Genomic DNA, 22646 nt, shown 5'->3' on the forward strand with positions numbered 1-22646 from the left:
TTGTAAGACACACACTCAGAAAATAGCTAAGCTAAATTACTTGGCTAACATTGATTTAGCTGTGTTAGCTAGCACAGAATCGTGATACTCAACAAAAGACTCACAGGAGACTTGAATACAAAATCAAAAATCCTCTGCACTGCTTCAACCAGGTACTACTTTTGGCACTACTTATAACTCATTTTAGGAAAGATTATAATCAGAAGAATTATTAAACTACTTTCTTCTCTGTTTTGTTGTTTCCCTTATCTCACTGTCATTCTGCTCTCTTGCTCTTCTCTCTCTATCCACTTTGCACTGTAGTTGTTTTTCTCTCTGCAGCACCATCACTGCCCCCTGTTGGACTTGAAACGGATATTGCAGATGGCACACATCTTGAAATATGTTCACCCTGATTATAGGCAATAATGGAAATTCACAACGATGAATATATATATTGATTTGTTTAAATATTTGCTTGTTTGTTTGTTGTATTAGAAATTATCAAAATGCTGATTTTTTTCCCCCTTCCAGGCTGTGATGATAACATTGAGTTGAATCTGTCTTGGACAACCCTTCTGTTTTTTTTCTTCTAGATGCATGGGGGCAAGCTGATGATCTCTCACACCAGGAAGAGTGATGCCGGCATGTACGTTTGTGTGGGAACAAATATGGTCGGAGAGAGGGACAGTGACCCTGCAGAGCTGGTGGTGTACGGTGAGTTTCTGGTGTAGGATATACAGTATATTTAATAAAAACATTGTGTCCTTTGAGTATCTTAAGCCGTTGACATGTTTAAAACCATCTTTCTTTCCTTCAGAGCGTCCTGTGTTGGTTCGGAGGCCTGTGAACCAGGTTGTCATGGAGGAGGAGACTGTGGATTTCCTGTGCGAGGTCCACGGTGATCCCGCCCCCACTATACGGTGGCGCCGTGAGGAAGGGGAGCTTCCCCGCGGGAGGTGAGAGTGACGGACATGCACGCAGACCAATAGAGTCAGTCCGGTGATGCACATGTAGTGTCTTAAAAGGATGAATAAGAAATACAGTTCCATCTACGTCATGTTTTGGATTATTAACACACATAAATGTGACCCAGAAAACATATGTGGATTAATTGTTTATTAATTCATGTCCGTCTACCAGTCTGCTCATATGAATTCATACATGGAAGAGACCAAGGAGAATTCACTATTTATAAAATGTATATTTAACCAATCCTGTTCAATACTTTCCTTTTTTCCCCTTTCGAACATAATAAAAGTCTAAAACTTCAAAAACTCAAAATCAATGCAAATGCACTTGTCACTTAAACATACAGTATAGTACAGCCAAGAACTATAGAGTTGTATGTATGTAGTTTAAGAAATGCTGTTTTATGCTATATGGGGAGCTGACACTACATTAAAGCCTACTGTAGGTATTAATTTATTTAATGAATTCATGCAGATGATTTGTTATGTTTTCTGCCTGCAGCGCTGCACTGCAACAGCTGTTGAGTATATTGTACCATTATTGTGCTGACATAAACATCAAATTTAATTCCACAAAGAATAATGGAGTGATAATTAAATATATAGAAGATTAAAAAACGGATTAGGAAGAGCATATTATTTTATAAGAATAGTGCAACATTGTAAGAATAGTGCAACATTGTAAGTGAAGAACTATTTTTCTATACCACTCTCTTTTCTGTACGCTAAATTTGAAGCACAAGACAACAGCTTAGCTAAGCTTAACAAAGCTAGACATTTCCCAAACATCAGATATGCTGTTCACAATTATACAATGACTTGATTGATGGTACAGAGATAAACAACAAATGCATTGAAGGTTTTAAAATTGTGGTAACACATTTGGCTGTCTACGCATAATGACCTTCAGCTGGTGTAAAGGCCTGGCTGTTAACGACTTGCTGTATAATGTCCACCTGTAAATGTAAAGAAAGGGGCTGTATGCAGAGACTTTTAATTAAACAGATGTCTTAATGTTTATCTTTATTTCAAAGCTAGTGCTCGTCTTACGTTTGTCCACATAGTAAGTGTGCTCACACATCAGATTAGGCAGTGATAGTATTATGTAAATTTTGCTGAATTAGCTCTCTGTACTGTGGCTGCATTTGGTCATTTAAATAATTCTGCTCTGCACACTGAATATTTAATCTACTGTTTAGAGATAAAAATGTTTTTTTTCCCGATCAAATCAAGTGAACAATCCTTCGATGTGGTTAACACAATCTTACTTGTTTGTAATTGATTTTCAACTGTTTCAAGAATTTCCCTGGATGCAGTTACATGACCGATAAGGCACATTGTTCCACTCCTTTCAAGATAATGTCACCTGATTGAAAAAAAAACCTTGCAACCAGTTGATTGACAAGGAAAGAAGTATGAGTTATCTTGTACCACTGGCAGATTTTCTCTGCTTTGTGAACGTTGCCGTGGCCATTTTTGTTTCGCTCTGCTTCCCTCCTTAGATCTTTCATTATCCCTCTCTTTTCTCATTCCTAGGTTTGAAATTCGTAACGGCAACAGCCTCCGTTTGTTCCGCGTGAGAGAGCAGGATGAAGGGACGTATACCTGCACATCTGAGAACAGTGTGGGCAAGACAGAGGCCTCAGCCATGTTGCAGGTCCACGGTAAGAAACACATCATGCATATTGTATATGGGCGCACACACACACACACACACACACACACACACACACACACACACACAAACACACACTTCGACCTCGGCATGCATAAAACGCTCTCATAGCCAGAGCCATGTTCATGCATAAGGTAGACTACAGTCACATGGCAACAGTGTCATGCAAAAGCCCGTTCCCATTTCTTTTTCCAATGCTCTGTTTTTAATATCAGCGTATCTCTGCGAGTCCCTGTCCAGTGGTGCTGCCAAGAGTTTATGCTAAACCGTATGGATTACACCATTTGACAGATGTTTGGGAGATGTGTGCTTTAACTCACTGCCAGAGAGCAGTCCCGGATTAATAAGACATGACTCTCTCCCTCTATCTTTCAGCCTCTTTATCTCACTGCTCTCGCCTCCTCGCTCTGCGTGTCCCCTTTCCTTTCTCTCTGTGTGTCTCGGCTCGAATAGTCTCAGATGACTTCATCCTCCTAATGCTTTTATCAGTGTATATGAAATCCAAACTGGGCAGTTTTCCATTCGCTCCATTTCTTTTTCTCTCTTTCTTTCTTCCTTTCTTTCTGTCTTTCTTTCTTCCTTTCAATCTCTCTCTTTTGTTGTTGTTGCTATCACCGGTTTGTTTTGTAGCTGAGCGTTTCATCCATCTCATTCATTTTCCATTTCTCTCCATCATGTTTCAAACCCTATCATCATTCCAGTCGGCCCGTTCCGTAAATTCACTTTCCATCTAATTCTTCTCTTTAAAAAAAAAGAAGCCATTTGTTTCTTGCCCATTTATCCGGTGATCTTTTCTCTCTGGTATTCTTAATGGTTTTTAAATCAACAATCAATGTCTAATGGTGTAAATAAGTTCCTCCATTAGGCGCAGAGATGTTGTCAACATGCCTGTTGCTGCAGTCAGGCATTAAGTAAGCCTCAGACATAGTGACTTAATGTACAGCAGCAGATTAAGGACTCCTGTCAAACCCACATCTGCTGTGTGGAGTTCAGTGTGTCAGGATGCTGAAACACCACGCAAATCCCTCTCTCATTTTCAGCTTGAGTGGTTCGAATTGCAGCCGCAATGTTTTTAAATATATCTCTCAGTGGAAGCCTTGGACTTTACCTTAAATAGGGGTGGGGGGGCATTTAAAATCTCTTCTCCAGCATGAAAAGAGAAAAAGATAAAAAGTAATTGCGATTCTGGAGAACGCTAGTTGAAAAAAAGTGGTTTGTAAACGGGTATGTAAACAAAGGGGGCCCACCAGTTAGAAACATATAGATTTGCAGAGCCGAGGAGATATTCACTGATTTTGACAAAAGGTGATTTTGATAGCTGATTCCACATTTAAAGGCTGAGATATCTTGACTTTTAGCCCTTTATATGGTTCACACTCTCAATACACTGGATCCTACATTTCCCATTTTGCAACTTTAGAGGATTTGCTTTTGTCACTTTTTACTGACCAGTAAAGTATTCCAGGCTTCTAGTTTGTACCACACATGTATGTTGTGCATGGTGTAGGTTTTCAAAATACCCTCTATATCTACCCATTAACCTCTATTTAAGCAGGAAAAATCTGTGAAAGTAAAGCTTAAAGAGTGTCCTGGTCAAACCCAACTTTGTGTTCACAATCGGATCAGATAGGAGTCAGAAGAAAAAGCTAATAAAAAGCAATGTCTGTGTAGGATAATAATCCTTTCCACAGGTTTATGTAGCTTGTTCAGTTGAACCTTATTTCCACCAACCCAGAGCCTTGTCATTTCCAAGTAGACTAACAGCATTAGACAGACAGAACACATTGTCCAAGAAAAATTATAAATACAGTTGCTGATAAGAGTCATACAAAAGCTATACATCTTAAGACCATACATGCATGAGACTACCACATTAAACTTGTTGGAAGACATTACGACGTCTCAGAAAAAGACACATCACAGAAACAAAATCAAAACGCATTAATGCCATTGAAAGCAGAACCAACACAGACAACTCAGGTCTCTTGTCTGTCATGCTCAGAGAGGATGAATCTAGGCTGGATAAGCCACTCATCTGACGGGGAAGGGTGAGCCAATTATGTAGACGGACGGTAGAAGGCGGTGGTCAGTCAGTGTAAATCTACAGAGGGTGTGATGATGTGGCCAACCCAATGATCTGACCCGCGCTTGAAATTGGCAGCTCAGCCACCGACCTTTTCCGAGAATAAATGTCTTCGGGACGGGCGCGGTCTTGCGCTCTGATAATTTGCTATTTTCGGAGGACAAGGAGGTGATGCCTCTCATTAAAGATGAGCCGGCGATGGGGCTGTAGTGATAGATCAAAAAGTTCCTAAGGTTAAAGAGACTACACTTGCTTTTTAAAAAGCCGATGAGGGCACCGTCAAAACAGATCAGGGTGCAGGGATGGAAAAGAGCTGAGTGTTTTTTTTCTCACACTACATTCATTTGAGAACTATAATTGCTGGTTCTTTGTGTAGATTAAGATTTTACATTGAAAGAATACGATGAGCTGATAAAATTCAGTGATTTCCACTGTCTTTGTTTTCTCTGCCTATCAAACCCAATAATTATATAATGACCCCTCAAACTTAACTTCAGCGTGGAAACCAGTGGACTAATCTACCAAATTACCAAAAAAAGTAGTTAAAACTCGACCAGTTTAAACAGTAACATTTCCTATAATAATACGGGATAACAATAACAGGGGACCAAAATTACTTGCTGATGATACCTATGTGTTTTAAACAGGTTTTTAAATGCAGGAATGCTACCTTGAATTAAGTACGAAATGAACACTTCCTCCACTACCGGTTGAACAGACCGTGTGCTGAAATACAAAGGTAAAAAAGAGGAGTTTTCATACTGAAATAGGTCTTTTCACGGTTGGTCACACTCATTTTGCTTTTCCAGTGCCACCTCAGATTGCCAAGAGGCCTCGGGACCAGATTGCCAACCAGGGGAGGAGCATCACCTTTCAATGTGGCACCACGGGGAACCCTCCACCAGCCATCTTCTGGCAGAAAGAGGGCAGCCAGGTATGGAGCTGGTCATGATTGATGCTGAATATATTGCGGCAACAGAGACATAGAGTAAATCCCAGTTTACAAATCCCAGTTCTTCAAACATTTGATGCTCTCCAACAAGAATAACCTTTGTTTGTGTCATGGTCTGTCTTTGTCCTGTCTTGTTTTGGTGTTTCCTGTTTTATTTTGGTATGTCTGTCTTGTTCCTCCCCATGTCCTGTCAAGTTTCCCTCCTGTTTGATTACTGCTCCCTTCCCTAATGTGTTTCACCTGTCCCTCGTTGTCTACCCGGTCTTGTGTGTGTATATAACTTCCAGTGTTTCTTTGTTCCCTGTCTTTGCATTGTACCTGTTGGTGAGTCCGTCCCGGTATGTTCCTGTGTGCCTTTTTGCCTTTTTGGAGTTTTTGTGTTTCTTGGACAATAAATTACCTTTATTTGAAACGTCTTGCATTTGGGTCCTGCTTGCCTGCCTGCCTGTTGTCACCGTAACAGTTTGTTTTGGGGGATTTTTCTTAACCTTATCCTGATACACTTGCTCTCATACGGATTTGTTTATTAGAGTTTCACACCCTCTTTGTTCTAAATGCGAGAAAAAGACAAGACAGTTTCAAGCGAAATTGGCGAGAGGCAAACAAGAGAGTGCAACACATTTGCATTTGGCTCAGAGATAGATACGGGGTTGAGACAAAGTGTTGGAAGGCAATGCGGAATTGCGTTGGCAGGAAATGTTTTCTCCTGCTTGCGACCGCGTGAAGTGATACGACTGTAGTGATGGGGTAGAGGAGGAGAAGAGAGGGAAGAAGTCAAAAACACAGGAGGAAGAGATGACAGGAAGAACACCAGGTGTGAAAAGTGCTTCTTCGGGGCAAGCCTGGAGACAAACTCTGTCCTCCTTCCACAACTATAAATACCCTGTTGCTCAACGGCAGCTGGGATCGTTGAGTTGGAGGAGCAGCTTCAGATTTTTTTTATTTTTATTATGAGTTTGCCGTAGAGCAAACGGAGAGTTTACGCTACTTGAAAAGAAAAATCATTTTGCAGGACGGTTGAGGCATGGCCCTGCTGTTTGTAGAGCTTTTTTTTCTTTATTTGGGGGATTACTGTATCTGTAGCCTTATAACCTTGGTCCCTCCACAGAAGTCTAAGCCTCTTAGAGGAATAAAATGGATGGCTGACTGGATTGATGTGCATCCCCTCCCCCTTGTTCACGGCCGTCTCACTTACAGGAAAACAGAACGGGATGGCAATAAAGCGCTTGTTTGTGGGCATCATCCAAACAAACACCAGAACAACCTTTTCCAGTTTTATCCCTTTTGCAGTCACGCCAGTGGTGATGTCAGTCTGCCAGCCCAACACTTTAGTCTAGACTGAAGCAACCGTTGGCTGAATTGGCATAAAATGTGTTGTAAAGACAATAAGGTTTCAGAAAAGATGGTGGTTGCTGATGACTTGTTGATTTTTTTGTTCACCAGCTTCTCAAATTTAGATATTTGCTCGTTATCTTTGTAGGGGAGAGTGGCCTAAGTTGTGCCGGTGGGGAAGTTGTGCCACCCCTTGTTTCTAGAAAACCGTGGAAGAAATTGAAAATGTGACCACATATTTAAGAAGAGCCATCCATTTGACTCATCCTGTAAAGAAGGGAGAAACATGGAATAAGATAAAAGCACATTTAAGCTAAAAAAAACAGGTTTTTGCCTTTCAAAGTAAAATTTCCATGATCAAGGTTTTGATTATTGTGTCCGAACAATTATAGACGAGTTTGAAAACATTTGACACACGTTTTAGTGTTTAGTATGCTACACTTTGAGTCTATACAGTTAGCACGATGTCAGCCCTAAACTGCTGCATTATGCCAATTATCCAAAATTCTGGGGTTGGGGTGATTTGTGCCAAATGGCCTAGGTGAGTTATAAGTGAGTAAAATGTATTTATAAAAGCACATTTATGACAGTTTGCACTGTCCAAAGTGCTGTACATAGTGCATTCAGTAGGTAAACAATGAAGATAAAATAACAATAACAAAAATAAAAGACATAAAGCCCATACATCCACAAATATAAACAAAGATAGTAGTGCAGAGGTAAGATAGTTAATGGAGAGGAAAAACCAGGGTGTACAGATGGGTTTTGAGCCTTGATTTAAAGGCAGAAATGGAGGGGGAATCACATTTGTCAGGTGGCAGTCACAAGCACAGAGCAACTAGTGCGAAGTACATTTCTGAGAGTTGTGCCAGTGGCATGGCTGTATACGCTGGTCACTAAAAAGAAAGTGATTGTCTACAGTAGCTCAGAAGAGACTGACATCTCCATTCCACTTAACGACACCACTGACAAGAGTTCAGATGGCCAGAAAGATGATGATGGTGACTTTGTCATTGTGAGCTTTGCAGGCAAACCACCTAGATCTGCTAGGCCTTGTTTAAGAAAATTGACCTTCAGTCTTTGTAAAATATTTACTTTATTTACTTTAAATAAACCTTAAATAAGTAATTGTCTTATGGATTTGTCTTGCATTACAGTTTATGATATATATATCAATGGCACAATTTACCCCATGGTATTCTCTCTTGTGGCACAACTTACACCGCAAGTTGTGCCACAAGACAAAAAAATTTCCGAAAGCTATATTTCTTAAACAGTTTATTTAAAATCCAAAGTTTTTATTGCCAGGGATGCACAACATCCTGAAATATATGTACATATTTGAGTTGGAGACATAACTGTCAAGGCCTCACTTTAAAATCACTTTGAGTAAAAAGTGGCACAACTTAGGCCACTCTCCCCTATGCTATGATAGTAAATTGGCTTTGGGATATTGTGATGTTTTCTTTTCATTTGATGACATTTTAGGACAGAATACTGACAGAACATAGACAAAAGAAGTAAAACGTGGATACATCGATGACTAAAATAATAATTAACTGCGGTCTCTAACAAATAAACTTCTCAAATGTGAAAATTTCACTTTTCTGTTTAGTATCAGTGCCAAGTGAATACCTTTGGTTTTAATCATTTATTTCTTGGAATAGTTTTTCGACTTATTAATCAAATTACAGAAAAAAAAACAATCGCAGCCCTATAGTCTAACATCTATTTTTCTGTCCTGCCTTCTGTTTGGGCGTTTAGATGTTGTTGTTCCCTGGCCAGCCACCATCACAGTCTGGCCGTTACTCTGTCTCCATGAACGGAGAGCTGACCATCGCTGACGTCCACCCCGAGGACTCTGGCTTCTACATCTGCCAGGCCATCAGCGTAGCAGGAAGTGTGTTGACCAAGGCGCTGCTGGAGGTGGAAGGAGGTGAGACGTCATTTATTGCACACACATACACACACACACACACACACACACACACACACACACACACACACACACACACACACACACACACACACACACACACACACACACACACACACACACACACACACACACACACAGTTCACTTCAGGTCATGTTCATTCCTTATTCTGCACTATCAGCTAATGAGGACGTAACATACCATTAATGACTAAGTAGGTGCATAACAATAAGGTTGCTCGGCTAAAGACCAAGGAAGAACACAGTTAAGAGTCCCAATGCTGGAAGAACTATGGATTTCAGCCTTAATGATCTACCTCAGGCAGCTTGTAAGCAGTAGATTTAGGCATTTATTTCTCTCTTAATGCAGCTTATTGCTCTCATGCCTACTAAGCATCCCAAGTGTGTTCATCCCTTAGCACTGTAACAGCTGGCACTTTCAAAATCTTATTTTTTTTGTATTTGCCGTTTTTTTTGCCTCACAAATATTGTAAATATTTTCCACCACTGGATTAGCTAATCAGAAGGGAAACGACACCATTCACATACATATTCTGTCCTTCTCTTCCCTCAAACGTGTAGGTCCTTCGGGTCGTGTCCCGCCAATTATTCGCCAAGGCCCGGCCAATCAGACTGTATCTCTGGGGGGGACGGCACAGCTGCACTGCCGTGTGATTGGAGGGCCTTCAGTCAAGATTTCATGGGAGAAGGATGGAGAAAGACTTCAGGGGAATAAACTGCGAATGACCTTGTTGGAGAATGGCACTTTGCAAATATCAGACATGAAGGTGTGTGTGTTTGTGTGCTTGTTTGTGTGTGTGTGTGTGTGTGGGGGTTTGCGCTATGTGGGTGCTATTTCTTGGAAAGGGCACAAGGATGATTTTTTTCAAAGTTGTTTGCTCTGAAACTGAAGGAAAATGTCCGTGTCTGATCTATGACCTTCTTTCACTTTCTCTGCAGACCATGCTGCAACATTAAGGTTTTTTCTACTTTTCCATAACGAGTTTTGTTTTCATTTGAAAACTAAAGGCGAGGCTGAGTTTCAAAGACCAATCTCTGAAAAAGGCAGTGCGTATCTCTCCGGTGCAATTATCTGCTCATGCGGTGTGTAATTGTTAATGAATGTGCTTGTTTGTAAATGTTAATGCATTCTGTTTTGATGCAAGAGCAGTCAATGGTCCCTTTGTGCTTTAACCCCTCCTAGGTCTGTGAGTGGACCTAGGAAGGAGCAAAAGCAGCATCATCTCCCTTAATTGGCCAGCGGTGGATAATTAATCATCTAACTAGCTTTTAATTAAATCTCCTGCCTGGACTATGCCTTACTCACTCCCTCTCTCATCCTGTTTTTCTCCGGCTGTGTTGCTCAGCAAACTTGGAGAATTAGGTTTTGGTCCAGTGCACCACTGAGGCGAGGCAAATCTGCCATGCCAATGTGCTCAATGGAACAGAAGAGATGCATTAGTGTGGCATCAAGGGGGATGACAAGGGGGGAGAAAAAGAGAGAGAGGACATGGAGTCGAGTGACTAGTGAGGGACTAAAAATATTTACCCTGCCTATCCCCTCCCCCCCCCTCCACCCGCCATCAATATTTCAGCAGTAGTTGGAGTCATCTAAAGAAGTTCACCTGCACCACACGCTGCGCTGGCTGTCTGTCAGCCAGAGGTCAACACTGCGGTGGATGATCTCATATAGTCTGATGGTAGTTACAGCAGACTGGATCTCAGCCAGCACAGGGCTGGAGTGAACACCCAAGGCAGTCAGTGAAGCATGCAGGCCCATAATGTAAATAGTAAGGGCAGGTACAGTAGGGTGTGGTGTGGTGCCTCATGGTTCGAAGCAGTTGAGCCAAAAATTGAGCTTAAAAAAAGAGTGAATACTTGATTTATATTTATCAGGTAGACAGAAACACAGCTCCAAATGAATGATAATGTTGCTCCGTGACATGTGTTTGATGTAAATATAAGCAGGTGTTCGCTAAATTCTTTTTATCGACTTCATGAGTTGATAATATATCAGCATTGCTTACACCTTGTGGCCAAACAACCAGTTATTGCAGCTTTAATTGTAACAGTTTATTTTACAGTCACATAATTTCCTAGAAGCTTTAGGGGAACAAACTGCACGTAATTTGATACTATACTTTAAAGAAAAAGATACACATAGTACTCTAGCATCATTGATGGTACAACCTAGATAGTCTTTAGGTCAGAGCTAAATGTAATATGTTCTAAGGATAAAACACAGTACATTATGACAATTTTTTTCTCCATAATTAGTACAATTACATAGTTTAGTTGTTACATAGGAAATTACAGATTTGTAAAATGATGGTTATCTACGTTGCTTACATAATAACATTTTTAGTTGTTATATATTATATTATGATGCTCTTGGGTAATGTTGCTGCTAAATTATGCAACTTGATATAGCTCTGTGTACATGGTGGAATGTTTTATGGAAAATCAAAATGTCTAAAGTATATACCTGTCAGGTTAATGTAGTGGTGCAGTATTTCCCTCTGAAATGTGGCGGAGTAGAAAAACTGAATAACATTATACTATATACAAGTCATTTTAAACTGTAAGATCAGCCAATGTTATAGATCCAAACCAGCCTTCACAAGTCTGTCTTTTTTTGCTGGGGAGGTGCCTCTCTCAAGAGTTGACTGCTCTTTTAACAGGACGCAGACTCGGGGATGTACACTTGCGTGGTATCCAGCCCCACAGGGGAGTCGAGCTGGAGCGGGATGTTGACTGTCAGAGGTACTTACGCCTATCACACTCACACTCTTTCCTCTGTGTTACACTTAACACTATGCAACTCTCACACTACACCCCAAGAGAACACGCACTCTGCCAGAGTTCTTCATAAGAGTCCGTAATCCAATAGAAAATCTAAATCCACCACTACAGTTTAAGACTAAATGTTTATAGTGCCAGTGGTGATAGTGATGCTTTCTTGATCCTGTAACAGAGGAAGGACTTTCTTCAGTGTCCAGAGATTCTGAGTTCATCCAGCTCCCGGGGCCTCCGCAGAAACCTGTAGTGACCGAGGTGACCAAAAACACCGTCACCCTCACCTGGCAGTCCAATCCACATGAGGGCGGGGCCGCTGTCACCTCCTACATCATCGAGGCCTTTAGGTACGCAGTCACACTTGTACACAAGTAAAGCCGTATTCCCATTACTGGAGTCAAGCAAGTTTTTGAGTCCATTTTATAGTTATTTGTTGGAATTTGTTATTCTTGTTTGAGGACACAGTATTAGAGTTTGTACTGCTGCTAAACATACCGTAGCTTTTTATTCTGATCAACACAGTATACAACCGTCGTAACTATGTAGTGCCACCATACTATTAAATTGTTGTTTTTTTTGTCCGAAATTGGTGAAATTCCTCTTTAATTAAGCATTTGGGTAACACTTTATAATAACTATCCGTTGTAACTTGTTAATAGATCATTAGTAAACTCTTAATTAATGATTTATTAATGGTTTGTTAAGTGTTTGTTAGCAGTTTGTTAAGGATTTATAACAATGCCTTACAGACAGTTAATAGACCATTAACCCTTGGGTATCCTTAACTTTTTAGTTACACTCAGTACCGTAGAGGACAAAAACGTCCTCTCCCTATAAACTGCCATAAAAACAGTATACAGTAATATTTTTTTCTACTTTTTTTTTACAAACCTTTTATCCCACTTGACCTCTTTACATACATATCAAATATTTATTAATTTGTAATTGCTTTTAACCCTTTACATGCAAGCTTATGTGATGATGTGAGCCATTTTTATTTAAAAAAACACAATAATTGAAACATTTCTCATATAATGGATGCAAAGTGGATTTTTTTGAGTGGGATAATCAGACTCTAAGATATGTTAATGATTTGCAATAAAACTGCTTTTGATACATGTTTAGTATTTGTGCAGTCACAGATGCAAATAAATACTCACACTCAGCTCCCTAGAGGACAAAAACGTCCTCTCCCTATAAACTGCCATAAAAACAGTATACAGTAATATTTTTTTCTACTTTTTTTTTACAAACCTTTTATCCCACTTGACCTCTTTACATACATATCAAATATTCATTCATTTGTAATTGCTTTTAACCCTTTACATGCAAGCTTATGTGATGACGTGAGCCATTTTTATTTAAAAAAAACACAATCATTGAAACATTTCTCATATAATAGATGCAAAGTGGATTTTTTTGAGTGGGATAATCAGACTCTAGGATATGTTAATGATTTGCAATAAAACTGCTTTTGATACATGTTTAGTATTTGTGCAGTCACAGATGCAAATAAATACTCACACTCATCCTCTCCCTATAAACTGCCCTAAAAACATTATACAGTAATATTTTTTTCTACTTTTTTTTTTGAAAACCTTTCAACCCACTTGACCTCTTTACATACATATCAAATATTCATTCATTGTTAGTTGCTTTTGACCTTTTAATTCCAGTTTCTTTGATGATGTCAACAAAGTACTAAAGTAACAAAGTGAACCTGCAGCCACCTGAAAACCCACAAATTGCACCTTACAGCTGCACACATATGCATGCGCACAAAGACACACACACACATACACACACACACAGTAATTTCACCACACACACACAGACACAACCCTAAGGTATCCATATGGATCCACACTTTCCATTAATTTCTCATATTTATTATGTTTAGGCCTGCAACTCTAAAAAATTACAAAAAAGTACAAAAATGGTTTTAGGGAGCATATTTCATCCTCAAAAAAACCAGGAGGAAATAAATGATTGAGCTAGATAGGGCTAAAAAAAGCAATTTTGGTGTCTTAAGTGTTGGATTATTGCCTAATATCATCAAATGTACATGTGTTTGTCATCATGGCTATGGTTTGAGAAAATAAAGTTTAAATTGGGCCATTTTTTCCATACACGTTTGAGTTTGTAAAGTTTGGCTGTGTGTACACAAACACACACACTATATTTTCTCAATAAACACATATGCACCACACACTAGCATCCCTACCAACACACTCACACCATTTAGGTTGAATTTTTTTTTCTATTGCACTGTGGGGGGCAGGACCGACAACCTGGAAAATTGCTTGTAATTCAACCCTATGCCAAATATAGGGAAATGGTTCAAAATTGTGAAGGTGTTGAAAATGATAAATTTTGATGCTTTATGTTGAGGATGAAAGCATAAAATCATTGAAAAAAATATGTTATGCTGTAATGACAGTAGGATCAAATTGGTAAAAAAAAGGCCATTTTGAATGGGAGTCAATAGGGGACAAAAACGTCCTTAGGGAGCTGAGTGTAACAAAAAAGTGTACAGCCTTTATAATAGATGGTACAAAGTTGCTGAGTAGAAATTCACAAAATATTTGAAAAAAAAAAATCCCTGGCCAAAAATATTTCAGTTAACATAAGCACAGCCAAAGTTATACACAAAAAAGAGCGTAAAAAAAGTGCGAAAGGACAAAAACGTCCCCAAGAGCACCTAAGGGTTAATAAACTTTTAGTTAATTGGTTATAAATGACTTGTTAAATGACAGTTAACCGTTTGTTAAGGATTTATAACTGTGCTTTATAGATAGCCGATAGATAATTTTCAAGCTAGTAGTGAATTACTTACTAATGACTTATTAAGTATCAGTTAATAGTTTATATGTGTTATCGGGACGTTATTCTAAAGTTGCAACTATTCCTCATTTATTAATTGTTTGTAAATGAGGAATAGTTGCAACTTTAGAATAACGTCCCAATAACATATATAAACTATTAACTAATACTTAAAGGCCTACTTCACCGGTGGGAATATGAAGGTGTATTGAATTCTGAGATCCTATGTAGTATAAATGTGCAAAAAAAATTGAAATTGGTTCATCCTAGCCTGAGAAAAGGCAGAAAGAGTGTTTTTTTAACCCTATATTTCTCTTTCTCGTGACTAAATCATATCTCTGTATGTAATATAAACTGGTTAAAAAAACGTACTTTGTAAATATTACTGTGATGTCACAGTAAAAGACATCACAGTAATATTTACAAAGTAAGTTTTTTTTTTAACCCTATATCTCTCTTTCTGTGATGTCACGAGAAAGAGAAATATAGGGTTAAAAAAAACACTCTTTCTGCCTTTTCTCAGGCTAGGATGAACCAATTTTAAAAAAAACTGCACATTTATACTACATAGGATCTCAGAATTCAATACACCTTCATATTCCCACCGGTGAAGTAGGCCTTTTACTAATATATTAACTCACACTTTACAGATCAGTTGTTAATAGATTGTTAACCTTCTACTAATACCAGTGAAACTTTGTAAAACTGCACATGGGTGAAACAAGTTCAAGGTACAGAAATTTGACATGATATTTAAAATATCAAATTTTTGTACCTCAACCTTGTTCCACCCATAGGCTGTTCTGTGTACTGTTTTTTACCAAAGAAACACCACAGATGAAATGTTGAACATTGTGTTTAATCTATAGAAACACACATACTGAGCCATCACATGGCACAACAGTAGTATACAAAAGTATACAACAACATACAAACCCATGAGGTTTGGGAACTTTTTGTGGTAAACACTGGATAAACAGAATTTCAGAGGGACATTTAATGTCCATACATCACGGCAATGTCATGGATTATCCGTCCTAATGGCCCTTTGCGATGCTATAAAGCACAGTTATAAATCCTTAACAAACGGTTAACTGTCATTTAACAAGTCATTTATAACCAATTAACTAAAAGTTTATTGCTGGTCTATTAACTGTCTGTAAGGCATTGTTATAAATCCTTAACAAACTGCTAACAAACACTTAACAAATCATTAATAAATCATTAATTAAGAGTTTACTAATGATCTATTAACGAGGTACAACGGATAGTTATTATAAAGTGTTACCAGCATTGGTCATAAATACACCTAGGACCTGATTTTCTAAAAGTGTAAAATATATCTAAAAGTATATTATTGTTATCATTATTTACTCTTTTACTTTTGCCTGAGTTCGATTTCAGCAAACATGGTCTCCACTTGAGTCGAATATTTTGGTGCGCTCTCACCGCTGATTTAAGATAGTGAATCTTTAAAAAGTTTTCCACACTGTGTTTCTGTTTTCGTTACGTTAGTATTTAGACTATTCACCAGATAATGAAGTACTTTTCATCTAGAGTCACTTGGAAATGACTCATCTCTGCCTGAGGCAGTGTCAGGTCTGTTAAGACCTGAAGTGAAACATTGGCTATCAGTATTTAGCCACGGCATCCCTAGGAGAATAGCATCTCCTAACAACCAACCGGAGGCTTTAGTGAAACAGGCAGTGAGTGAAAGAGGAGACAATTACTACAGTGGTCAGCTCGGTAGCTCTGTCCTGTCCTGAGGCAACTGAAGGAGGTGGAGATGCCAGTGCAGTTGAAGAGTTCACTCATTACAGGAGTAGGATACGGGTTGCAGAGACATAGACATACAGAAACACACACACACACACACACACACACACACACACACACACACACACACACGATGAAGTCCAGTTAGCTCCGGAGATAAAGCTCAGCGTGGCAGACTTGCAAGCAAAGCCAGTGATGAAGATCCAACGTTACTTAAATGTTCTGTTCAAGTTATCGTTCTTGTGTACAATATCCTGATGTGCACAGCAGCATGGCCCACAATTTGATTTTTAAAGATATTCTAGCCTTATGCTGGGTTCCATGTTTTTCAAAATAATTTAGTTTTAGTTCATGATGATAGAATTATTCAATACTAAGAATTACATTTGGAGAAAATATGTTTTTGTAGAATTACCTGCTGACTCTTAAAATGTTAACAAATCCCCCTCCTCTGAAACTGCCGAGTGCACCTTTTTTACGCTGGATGTCTCTATTTGAAGAAAAATTCCCTCTCTGGAGAACATTTTGTGAGAAAGGTGGCCAAGGAGACACCAGTGGTTGGGGAAAAAAGCTGTGCATGCCGGCTTTTTGTAATTATCTTACCATTTCCCACTAAGGAAAATGTTAAATTGGTGCTCATGCTGTGTGATAATCCCCGTGCATGCACAGCATTGGGCAGTTGTGTCCTCATACAGAAACCGTTGTTAAAACCTGGAAGGAAGAAGAATAAAACTTGTCATTGTTTGGTCCCCTGGCTGAGTGTTTTTTATATGCTAAGAATCTCACAGACCAAACAAGAAGAAATATTCTTTAATATAGTAGTGGTTGTTAGGAGCCATGGCAATGTCCACAGATGATGTGTTGTTGTCCTGGTAACTTAGAGAAATTGTTCAATATTTTTTTTTGCCAAGAGTTAAATGAGAAGATTTGTGCCAATCTTATATCTGTCTGAATATGAAGCTACAGCCAACATATGGTTAGCTTAAATTTGCACAGTCTTTTTTTACAATACCTTTTACTGTACAGCTTCAAAAGGCACACTAGGTAATTCTTTAGAATGTTTGTTGATAAAATCACTTTTTGTCAAAATCAGTGAATATCTCCCTATTTACTATCTATGATATCTCCTCACAATCTGCTACCTGTCCGTACTGTGTGCCTAGGCTCTGTAAACTGGTAAACAAATGTAATATAATTAAGTGGGCCTGTTTTGTTTAATATTGCAAACCTTTCCCTGACATTGCCTGTTCTGCCTTTCAGCAACGTGCCAAGAGTTGTGATCAAATCCGGTATCATGCTATCTCCAGATAACATGATAATCAAACTGTGCTCTTAAGATAACAAGAGTGAAACCATTGTTTTCGCAGAGGGCAGCACATTTGCCTCTTGAAACTGCAGTTTATAGAGTGCTGGCCTATGTTTAATCAAAGCCATCCTCCTGATAAAGATCTTGACCTCCAAGTGCAACACAATCCTCTGACTTTTAGCCCAAAGCCTTGATCACATTCACTCTTTTTATCTCGCGATATTGGTGTTGTTGATTAAAAAAAAAATTGATGGAGATAATAAAATGTTTTCCTCATATGGAATCGTCCTTCATTCCTCTCAGCCAATCGGTGGGCAGCACCTGGCAAACAGTGGCGGACCACGTGAGGCAGGAGAGGCACACGGTGGTCGGACTCTTTCCCAACACCGTCTATCTCTTCATTGTCCGAGCAGTCAACTCCTATGGCCTCAGTGACCCCAGCCCCATCTCTGAGCCTGTCAGGACGCAGGGTGAGTTACAATAGCGAATATTATCTTTATCTAGTGGAAATTTTATCCCACTGTGCAAACTTGATCTTTGAAAGTGTTACTGAGGTTTGCACTGACTGAGATAATGTGCACCATGGTTTAGAAAAACATGCTTTGCATGTGCAGTATGCAAATAAATTGCTTTCTCAGTGTGATGCTCTTCTTCCCTTAGCAGTGTTGACTTTCTTCAAAAGCTTTTTTTTTTTGCTAAACGGCTGATCCTTTTTTGGTCACGGTTTGAATGGATGTCTTTTTTGTTTCAGACGGGAGTCCAACTGAGCAGGGTGTGGACCACAGACAGGTGCAGAGAGAGTTAGGCGAGGTGTCTGTCTACCTGCAGAAGCCTGTTGTGCTGTCTCCTACCCGCGCCAGGATTTCATGGACTGTGAGTGTATAATACTTTGGCAGATGGAGGAGTTACCTTTTCAAAGTCGGCTTGCATTGCGAGGACACGCTTATCTCTGATAATTAACTTCGAAAAACTCCTCCAAGCATTTTGTGACAAAAAACAGATTAACTTGAACTTCAAACACAGTCTGGTTCTGCTTTTAGAATATTAATTTAAATTTGTATTTTGATTCATCATCTTGACATATTTTTTTCCCAGGTTGCCCTTCAGTCTCAATACATTCAGGGTTACCGTGTGTTTTACCGGACTATCGGCAACTCCTGGTTGGTCCAGGATGTGGAGGCCACGTCTGACCACAGCACCATCTTAGTGGATCTGCACAGCGACACAGAGTATGAGGTCAAGATACGCCCTTACTTCAATGAGCTACAGGGACATGACAGCCTCATGGTTCTGCTGCGTACGCCTGAGGAGGGTAAGAAATGCTCATCACTAACTTTGTCATAAAGCATAGAGCTGTAATTACAAAATGAAGCTGAATAAGTTATAGAGTGACAGCTGATGTTATTAATTATATAAGCAAAAGTTCAGTTTGCAGAACTTCAAAAAGCAGATTTGGTTTCCAGTCTTTGTGCTGAGATAAGATGTGGACTCATATGAGAGAGGTATCCAAAATATTCCTTTAAATGATGTCAACACTAACATTAGCACAGGAAGAAATAAAGAAGAAAAAATTAAATAGTGTCAAGAAGAGTTAAATAAAATGTTAATAAAAATAGACAAAACATAATAGAGAATAAAGGAAATATGTAACACCTTCGTTAATTGTACATCATTTCCTAATACATTTTCCTTTTATTCCCAGAAAATGTCCTGAAAATAAAAAAGTAATTTTGAAAGTAATATAGAGATTTGTATAATAATAATTATACAATTATTTTAGTAAGTCAGCTCAACATGCAAACATGTGACATATTGATACTCAGACTGCATTTCCGATGATAACTAAATAATGAGTGCATTTTTTACCTGGGTTTAACTGAACTTTTCTTGAAAAAATTAATAGTACCAAATCACATAGCTCGAGGAAAGCTCTTCGTCATTTTAAGAAACTTATCTGGAGGTTACAGACGTTTCGAATAGAGCATTGCCGTGACACTGATATCAGTAACTAATAACAAAAATATAATTTGCCCTCTTATCTCCGTCCCCAGTTATAAGTGCACCTCCACAGGCTGTGTCGGTGGTGCAGCTCACCAACAGCTCCAGTATCAGCGTGTCCTGGGAGCCTCCGCCTCCTAACACTCAGAGCGGCATCATCCGAGAGTACAAGGTGAGACTACAGCTATCAGCACCAACTCCTAAGTAAACACACCGACTGTCCGTCTCACACTCCGGTGTTTATTTGGGCCGTCAATCAGTGTCACAGCGGTATTCTGCAAAAAATAAAGCGGAACAAATTGGTTTTTTGCTTATCCGTAATTGTCCAAATGTGTTGTTTGGATACTTATGAAAAACACTGATTTTATCATCATTGCTGTAGCTGCTAAAAGAGACTATATTTTGTCACCAGTTTCTGGCTTAAATGAGGAGTGTCTTTGTTTACTGTTTGCTCTGTGCGAAAGAACGCGGAGTTCTGATTATCCGTCTCTTAGTGTGAGCCCAACACTGATTACTAATCATCATGACGCTATTTCATCAAAAAAAAAAAAACCCAGGGTTGTTTTCATATATTCCTACCATCTGCCTGTGCATGCAAAGAGGTTAGGAAGAAAACAGCCCAAGTCTGAGCATGAATTACCAGATCCTTAGGGCAAGGATCACACTTAATCCCCTTAGACATTCAATTTGCTGAACGGAAACAAGCCTCCCATGGCTTAAATGTTTTAAATTGTAGTTTGATAATACAGGATACAATTTTTTATCTTCAAAACCTTGATTAATAAAAATGTAATTTATGGTACATTATGCAGGTAATACTGGAATAAAAATTTAACTTAGATCATTTTACAGAAGCAAATGTAATATCGTACTTTATATTAAACATTTATTTAAGATACTCGCAGATAAAGATGTCAGACACAAAAACAAACAGCATGCTCATTTGATGATTGCTGTAGATAAAATCAACCATTAGGAAATAGAGCTGTTAAAATTAGCTCAACGTCAATCAGCTGCAACATTGAAATGCCACTACCGTTCTATGAGAGTGCTATTATTTTGATACTTTGATTACATTTTGCAGTTGTTTTTGAATGTTTGTCGTGATTCTATTCAGCTTTTTGTGATAGGCCTAACTTGAAATCATAAGCAATAAATCATACCACTATTTAATTTACATACATTCAAAAGATCAGCAGCCTTACTTGGCCCAGTGTGCAAATGTCCAATACAATACCATGCAATGCACACTACATTTACTCAGTTAATGTATTAAATATTTTGTATCTTATGTTTTGGTAAAGTAAATTAATATAATTTAACATAATTTTAGTGTTCCGTATTTTACAAAGTGTGGCATTTCTTATCCAACCAAAAATCTAAACCGAGTGCCCAAAAGGCAAAAATCAGGATTTTAGATCTGGCCTTCAGCTGTCATTGCGTTGACATCCCCATCTCTTTCATCTCTGCTGCATCTTTCGCCGTCGTTGTGTGATGATAACATGAAAGGCCACATCTTGTCGCGGGGTGTGCAATATAAATGAATGGTATATATTGTGTTTCTGTCGCACCAACAGGTCTGGTGTCTGGGAGAAGTCACGGAGCAGGAGAACCAGATAAACAGAACGGTAGACGGAGTGGTTCTGTCCATCCTGCTGACAGGCCTGCTGCCTGACGTCCGCTACACTGTGGTGGTGGCCGCCGTCACCAGCTTGGGTGTGGGCGCTCATAGCCCGCCAGTCAGCCTACTTCTCAGTGAGTCACTCAAACTGTTACAGCTACTAAACACGGAGAAAATATTGCAAGATGTACTAGTTTACCACAGGTGAAATCTGTGTGTGGTATGCTGTTTGTAAGACTTAACAACAGAAGGTGTCAACAACATGTTGATGTGTTGAAGGAGAACTCTTAAAAAAGTGCTCAGAGGAACTGGGTTGCATCTGGTAACAAAATCAGCATGTCTAAACTTCGGAAATCCACAAATATCTACCAAACTGTCAAATCGACAAGTTGTGGGTTTTATTTAAGGCGTGCCTAACCAAGTAGGGGAGAACGGGGTAAGTAGGCACACTTTTTACTCTAGTGAGAATTGCTCATCACCTAAACATCTTTCAATAGTCATTCCTACATTAAATTGAAGCTTAAGGTGTTGGCTTGAAATGTGTTCCCCTCACTTTTTCTATCTTATTGTAATAAAGAAGAAATTAATCGTCAAAGACACCCTTACACATTGTGACAACCAACCCCATCAAGGGGTCGGTTGTCACACACTATGGGGTTGTTTGTCACAATGTTATCTTAATGGGAATAATCTTAAAAAGAAGACGAGAAAGCAGAACAAAATTTGAACGTGTAATTGCATTGTCAAATTGACAAATAGGCCTACATAACTTACTGTAGCCTTGGCAGCTGGTCTAGTTTGGGATGCACTGGGTTGTTTTGATTTTGTTGCCCTTTTTTCTTTTGCATGCTAGCTGCCTTTTCCTGCTCTATTCTCTCCTTCTTTGGGGTGTCAGTGAGGACACAGCTTGACAATTTCTTTCGTTATTGTGTTCCTTTTCTGGCTGCAGCCTTTGGATAACATGTGACAACCAACCCCCCAAAAAATGTGACGACCCACCCCAACTTGAATTTCTTGCTAGCATCAAGGCCAACAACCATCTGACAACTAATTAGCTTGCTAACCACAATCTAAACAATAGTTTACCCTTCACACTTTTTATGGGTAACAAGTGTTTTGTTATAAACCCATTGTGTATAGCCTAGAAGAAAAATACTGAGGAGCTAAATATTTTCAATTTGACATTAAAAACACAAACAGTCGTCTCACCTCAAATTCAGCAGTCTAACTCCAAGGAAGACTATGTAGGTGACCTCTGACCCCAATTGTGGATATTTACATACCTAAATTTCACACAGCGCCTTCTGGTTCCGAGATATAACGATTGTGACAACCAACCCGTGTGACAATTTACCCCGTTCTCCCCTATAAGTTACACTTAACCAACTACATACCCAC

The 22646-nt window shown here is 39.0% G+C and overlaps 1 protein-coding gene across 1 annotated transcript in view; it reads left to right on the top strand.

Annotated features, from left to right (window-relative positions):
- LOC307248381 (roundabout homolog 2) overlaps window positions 1-22646 on the top strand; it is a gene marked incomplete at its 3' end in the record, with an annotated part of 48432 nt that overhangs the window by 18334 nt on the left and 7452 nt on the right. Inside the window, exons 4-16 of the mRNA XM_080024781.1 lie at window positions 576-696; window positions 800-938; window positions 2487-2614; window positions 5518-5642; window positions 8757-8928; window positions 9511-9716; window positions 11610-11691; window positions 11903-12071; window positions 17933-18099; window positions 18381-18502; window positions 18725-18941; window positions 19681-19799; window positions 21205-21382. Of these exons, the coding sequence (XP_079880907.1) occupies window positions 576-696; window positions 800-938; window positions 2487-2614; window positions 5518-5642; window positions 8757-8928; window positions 9511-9716; window positions 11610-11691; window positions 11903-12071; window positions 17933-18099; window positions 18381-18502; window positions 18725-18941; window positions 19681-19799; window positions 21205-21382 (1945 nt within the window). The remainder of the gene's footprint in view (window positions 1-575; window positions 697-799; window positions 939-2486; window positions 2615-5517; window positions 5643-8756; window positions 8929-9510; window positions 9717-11609; window positions 11692-11902; window positions 12072-17932; window positions 18100-18380; window positions 18503-18724; window positions 18942-19680; window positions 19800-21204; window positions 21383-22646) is intronic.

This window comes from Ammodytes marinus (genome assembly GCF_949987685.1).
Source record: "Ammodytes marinus genome assembly, chromosome: 3".
Lineage (NCBI taxonomy): Eukaryota > Metazoa > Chordata > Actinopteri > Uranoscopiformes > Ammodytidae > Ammodytes > Ammodytes marinus.